This window comes from Corylus avellana, chromosome ca5 (assembly GCF_901000735.1).
Source record: "Corylus avellana chromosome ca5, CavTom2PMs-1.0".
NCBI classification, from domain to species: Eukaryota; Viridiplantae; Streptophyta; class Magnoliopsida; order Fagales; family Betulaceae; genus Corylus; species Corylus avellana.
In genome coordinates this window covers 20906397-20913118 of record NC_081545.1, presented here as the reverse complement: position 1 = coordinate 20913118, position 6722 = coordinate 20906397, and the positions used below count along the sequence as shown (strand labels likewise).

General features: G+C 36.2%; 2 protein-coding genes across 2 annotated transcripts in view; both read left to right on the top strand.

Moving 5' to 3' along the window:
• Positions 1-1773: 1773 nt before the first annotated feature.
• Positions 1774-3603, top strand: LOC132181079 (zinc transporter 5-like). The gene is made up of 3 exons (XM_059594138.1): positions 1774-2364; positions 2983-3132; positions 3234-3603. Exons 1-3 carry the CDS (start codon positions 1774-1776, stop codon positions 3537-3539), a joined length of 1047 nt encoding a protein of 348 aa, XP_059450121.1. The 3' UTR covers positions 3540-3603.
• Positions 3604-4144: 541 nt separating this feature from the next.
• The window catches only part of LOC132181930 (zinc transporter 1-like), a 3992-nt gene continuing 1414 nt past the window's right edge, over positions 4145-6722 (top strand). Inside the window, exons 1-2 of the mRNA XM_059595153.1 lie at positions 4145-4288; positions 5472-6131. Coding sequence (XP_059451136.1) covers positions 4145-4288; positions 5472-6131 — 804 coding nt within the window. The remainder of the gene's footprint in view (positions 4289-5471; positions 6132-6722) is intronic.

Sequence of the window (6722 nt, the reverse complement as noted above, 5' to 3'; positions counted from 1 at the left end):
AAGACTCAGGAAAATCTAATTGGTTCAAAGAAATGCTATTTAGAACACTTTTTAACGATGGTTGATCCAAGGACTAATAGCACTACCATATCAGTTGAGTAGGATGAGAGTTTAATATATAACATTACTAATGATGCTATAAAACCTTATTTTTATCTCACCATTATTCTACCCCGTTGACGTGATCATAATGCTAACTAGCCCTTTTAATTTTTTTATTTTGTGAAATAAGGGGTGATCAAAACCGTTGATTCACATTGTTACCTCAACACAGTGAGCTAGTGACAATATGAAAGTACAGTTTTTGGCGTTATTCATTTTCGAAACATAACCACATATACTTAGGGTCGATTTGAGAGACTTAAAAGTGCGTTTAACACTCAAAAAATTTATTTGAAGAAAAAAGGTAAAAAAAATTAAAAGCGTTTTTAAAGGTTTAAAAAGCCTAAAAATTGCCAAAACACATTTGACAAAAGCTTAAAAATGAAGCTTTTACCAAAAAAACTTTTTTTTTTGACTTAAAAACTTTATTTCTCAAACTCAGTCTCAAATTGTATGAAATATAATTAAATTGACTTATTCTTGGATTAGCGAAATGTTATCATTCTAAATTACGATAGATTCATGAAATTCATGATCACCACAAAAAGGACATTGTCAACTATATGATTACGTTAGCTTGGAAGCCTACATGGACATTAACAACAATAATATCAAAACAATGAAGAAGTTTAATGAAACCCAAACACCTTTTAATGAAAAACTATTAATTCCCATTGTTGGCAACACAATTAATTAAAACAAAATCTTAATTAATTGCCGACGTAAACTTATCAACAAAATATCTGACCGAAAATTTGAATCGACTTTCTTTCAATTTCTTTCTCGGTGGACTGTGTCGACATTCTTTCAACACTCTTTTAACTTTTCCAACAAAATCGAATTCAATCATCAATTTTTTTTTTTTTTGTGCAATTTAATGTTGTCCTTATGTTTTCAATTTAGAAAATTTGGTCCTTCCATTTTTCTTTGGTTTACAATTGGTCATTCCATCAACCTATTCCAATTTATTATTAAGAGTGTCTGTCATATATATTGCAGACTTGATCTGTACTGTATCTCTTGTCTGACATGCCATGTACGTAAGTGATGTGTAACATGGCTCAATTACTTAAAATTACAAATATAGTAGTACGATAAATTAAGAATTTTTTTTTTCTTTTAACTTTTCTAATTTTCTATTTGAAATATATTTATAATTTAATGTAATTGTATCACATGGTACATATACATGCATGCAAGGGTGGAACCACCACTAGCCGTGGGGTTCCCGGCCCTTGCAAAATTCAAAAAATGTTATAAAATTTGAAATTTTTTTTTCTAAATTTTATGTATTTAATTTAAATGAAATGGATACTCAAAAACTCTTTTCTTTTTTTTTTTTTTTTTTTTTTTTTTTTTAAGCTTCGTCCCCATCCTCCTAAAATTATAGTTCTGTCCCTGCAAGTATATTTAGGCATATGACATTTTGCATTAATTGATAATTAGTTTGACATGACAAGAGGATGACATAATTGCGTATTTAAAATTAAATGAATACTTAGTGACCTAGTTTTAAGAACTGAAAACCACTACCAATGCAGGATTGTCGTCATTCCCCAAAATCATGGGCCACAATGATTTCATGAGCTCATATATTTGTCCTACTGTATAACAACCTCTCTCCCTCATCGTATTCTCTCAAATTCCTTTTTCCTTCTGAGTATTCACAATATGTCGACCCTTCAACAAATCTTCTGTCTCTTCTTCTTAATCCTGCTCCCTCCCTTAGTTTCGGGAGACTGCACGTGCGACTCCGACGACGGAGAGCGCGACAAGCACCAGGCTCTGGAGTACAAACTTGCCGCCATCGCTTCCATACTCATCGCCGGCGCAATCGGCGTCTGTATTCCAATACTGGGTAAGACTATTCCGGCCTTGCGACCCGAGAAGGGCGTGTTTTTCATTATAAAGGCGTTCGCTGCCGGCGTGATATTGTCGACCGGGTTCATCCACGTGCTTCCCGACGCTTTCGAGAGCTTGACGTCGCCGTGTCTCGACGAGAAGCCGTGGCGGACGTTTCCGTTCGCGGGGTTCGTGGCGATGACGTCGGCGATCTTGACTCTGATGGTTGATGCCTTTGCGACGTCGTATTACAGGAGCTCCGGCTTCAATAGCGGCGCTCAAGGAGGGGTTGAGGACGCGGAGAAGGCGGGTGACATGCACGTTCACGCTCACGCTCACGCAACGCATGCCCATGGCCCCGCTTCTTTCGTTGACGATTGTACTTCGTTGGACCTTCTTCGGCATCGAGTCGTATCGCAGGTAATTTGTAATTTTCGGAGCTTTTATTATTTTTATTTTTGTTTAATGACGTGGAACCCTAAAAGGAAGGCCACGGCACTTCGTGACTCTTGAATACATGACACGACCCCTCCTATAATAACGTCTGTCACTGTTGAGTAATACAGCTGAATAAGGACTCCAAGGTCAACTTTGTTTTTTGTAATTATTGACCATTAATCATGTTTTGTACCGAATTATTCAACCGAGTTAATATTAAGGAGTCTAATCCGATTAAATGAATTGGGTTAGAGTTGACTTATTTAGTTTATATTATTGACCATTAATCATGTTTTGTACCGTTTTATTCAACCGAGTTAGTATTAAGGAGTCTAATCCGGTTAAATGAATTGGGTTGAAGTTAACCTATTTAGTTTATATTTATGTCTCGACAAACTCCGAATCCAACATGTGACATATATATAGCCAACAATTTTTTTACATGAATTCGATGTAAACTTAATGCAAAATCAACATGTTATGGTTGAGCTGTTGAAGTAGAATTGATTTATATAATTTTAGATACATGCTATATGTACAGTCCATCTCTTTAGGTTTTGGAATTGGGATGAAGAATAACTGGGTTCGAGTAAAGTGCAGGTTTTGGAATTGGGAATTGTGGTACATTCAGTGATAATTGGAATTTCTCTGGGTGCTTCTCAAAGTCCAAAAACAATAAGGCCTCTTGTAGCTGCATTGACCTTTCATCAATTCTTTGAAGGCATGGGACTTGGTGGATGCATCTCTCAGGTAATGCAATATATATCACCACGCATTTATAACTTCAATTTTGACACAAATCATTCTTTTTTAGCTGCCTTTTTTGTTGCCTGTACATGCAATACTTATAGGCAAAATTCAAGATCCGAACTACATCAATTATGGTGCTATTCTTCTCCCTTACAACACCAATTGGGATTGCAATTGGAACAGGAATATCCAACGTCTACAACGAGAACAGCCCCACTGCCTTGATTGTTGAAGGAATTCTGAATGCAGCATCAGCTGGGATCTTAATCTACATGGCTCTTGTTGATCTTCTAGCGGTTGATTTTATGAACCCTAGGATGCAAGCCAATTTACGCCTTCTAATTGGGGCTAATGTCTCTCTTCTTGTTGGGGCTGGTAGTATGTCTCTCCTCGCCAAATGGGCTTGAGTTTCGGCATATCTTTCAACTCTTCCGTCAAAATTCAGAGCGAGCTTCAGTTGGATACACTAAATTGACATTTAATGGATCAAAATCACAATTTGATCAAGATTCAAGTATGATTCATCTAAAATTAAATGGTAATTTTAAAAGCCACATCAATTTTATGAGGATTTTAGGAGGATAAAAAGATGGTACTTAACATTACTCTTTTTTGACTTAAAAACTCAATTTCTCAAACTGGCTCTTGTATGAAATATAATAAAATTAACTTATTATTGAATTAGCGAAATGTTATCATTCTAAATTACGATAGATTCATGAAATTCATGATCAACACAAAAGGACATTGTCAACTATATGATTACGTTAGCTTGGAAGCCTACATGGACATTAACAACAATAATATCAAAACAATGAAGAAGTTTAATGAAATCCAAACACCTTTTAATGAAAAACAATTAATTCCCATTGTTGGCAACACAATTAATTAAAACAAAATCTTAATTAACACTTAATTAATTGCCGACCTAAAAGGTAAACTTATCAACAAAATATCCTGTGGGCATATTGTTGACGATGCCAGGGTCCTTCTAGGTACATGCACTGGATGCATGGTTCAACACGTGAGGAGAGAAGCAAACCAAGCGGCCGATAGTCTGGCCAAGGAGAGTCTTCGACACCCGTCAGATCAAGTTTGGATCCATGCCTTGCCTGACTGTCTTTTTCATTTAGTACCTTTAGAGCTTCATGTTCTTGTAATTTAGAACCTTGGGTTCTAGATGTTTATCCATTTTCCTGAAAAGCAATGAAAGATATCTTTTCTGCAAAAAAACAAAAAATATCAACAAAATATCCGACCTAAAATTTGAATCGACTTTCTTTCCTTTCTCGGTGGAGTGTGTCGACATTCATTCTTCCAGCACTCTTTTAACTTTTCCAACAAAATCAAATTCAATCATTAAGTTTTTTTTGTGCAATTTAATGTGGTCCTTTTCAGTTTAGAAAATTTGGTCCTTCCATTTTTCTTTGGTTTACAATTGGTCATTCCATCAACCTATTCCAATTTATTATTAAGAGTGTATGTCATATGGCAGACTAATCAATTAATATACAGTATCTCTTATCTGACATGCCATGTGCGTACGTGATGTGTCACATGGCTCAATTACTTAAAATTACAAATATAGTAATATTATAAATTAAGATTTTTTTTTCTAACTTTTCTAATTTTCCATTTAGAATATATTTAATTTAATGTAATTTTATTACATGGTACGTATACAAGGGTGGAACCACCACTAGCCCTGGGGGTTCTCGGCCCTTGCAAAATTCAAAAAATGTTATAAAATTTTAAAAATTTCTTCTAAAGTTTACGTATTTAATTTAAATGAAACGGATACTCGAAAGCTCTACATTTTTTTTTTTTTAGCTTCGTCCCCCATCCCCTAAAATTATAGTTTTGTCCCTGCACGTATATTTGGCATATGACATGTCAAACCAAAGTTACTTTGCCTTAATTGATAATTAGTTTGACATGACTATAGGATAACATAATTGCCTATTTGAAATTAAATGAATACTTAGTGACCTAGTTGTTAGAATTGAAAACCTAAGTATACTAAATTAAAATTACATTAAAACCTAAAAACTAAATTTCATTTTTTTGGATATATATAATGGATTCCTAAAAGTAGTGATCATCTTTGGGATGTCCTCATTATTTCTTCAACCTTAGCATAGTGGCGATATTTCTTTGGTATCAAAAGTCATATCAAAAGTTAACGAATCTACCATTGCAGGATTGTCGTCATTCTCCAAATCATGGGCCACAATGATCCTTAGCATAGTGGCGATATTTCTTTGGTATCAAAAGTCAACGAACCTACCAATGAGGATTGTCGTCATTCTCCAAATCATGGGCAACAATGATTTCATGAGCTCATATATTTGTCCTACTATATAACTACCTCTCTTCCTCATCATATTCTCTCAAATTCCTTTTTCCTTCCGAACATTCACAATGTGTCGACCCTTCAACAAATCTTTTGTCTCTTCTTCTTAATCCTGCTCCCTCTCTTAGTTTGGGGAGACTGCACGTGCGACGCCGACGACGGAGAGCGCGACAAGCACCAGGCGCTGGTGTACAAACTTGCCGCCATCGCTTCCATACTCATCGCCGGCGCAATTGGCGTCTGTATTCCGATACTAGGTAAGACTATTCCGGCCTTGCGACCCGAGAAGGGCGTGTTTTTCATTATAAAGGCGTTCGCCGCCGGCGTGATATTGTCGACCGGGTTCATCCACGTGCTTCCCGACGCTTTCGAGAGCTTGACGTCGCCATGTCTCGACGAGAAGCCGTGGCGGACGTTTCCGTTCGCGGGGTTCGTGGCGATGACGTCGGCGATCTTGACTCTGATGGTTGATGCCTTTGCGACGTCGTATTACAGGAGCTCCGGCTTCAATAGCGGCGCTCAAGGAGGGGTTGAGGACGTGGAGAAGGCGGGTGACATGCACGTTCACGCTCACACTCATGCAACGCATGCCCATGGCCCCGCTTCTACTTCGTTGGACCTTCTTCGGCATCGAGTCGTATCGCAGGTAATTTTTAATGTTCGGAGTTTTTATTATTTTTATTTTTGTTTAATGACGTGGAACCCTAAAAGGAAGGCCACGGCACTTCGTGACTCTTGAATACATGCCACGACCCCTCCTATAATAACGTCTGTCACTATTGAGTAATACAGCTGAGTAATGACTCCAAGGTCAACTTTTTCTTTTTCTTTTTGTTTTTTTTTTCTTTTTTTTTTTTTTTGGTTTTTGTTTTTTTTTTTAAAAAAAAAACAATTATTGACCATTAATCATGTTTTGTATCGTTTTCTTTAACCGAGTTAGGATTGAGGAGTCTAATCCGGTTAAATGAATTGAGTTAGAGTTGACATATTTAGTTTATAATTATGTCTCGACACAATCCAATATTGAGGAGTCTAATCTGCTTAGTTAAATGAATTGAGTTAGAGTTGACCTATTTAGTTTATATTTATGTCTCGACACAACCCGAATCTAACATGTAACATATATATATAGCCAACAGTTTTTTTACATGAATTCGATGTAAACTTAATACGAAATCAACATGTTATGGTTGAGTGGTTGAATTAGAGTTAATTTATATAATTTTAGATACATGCT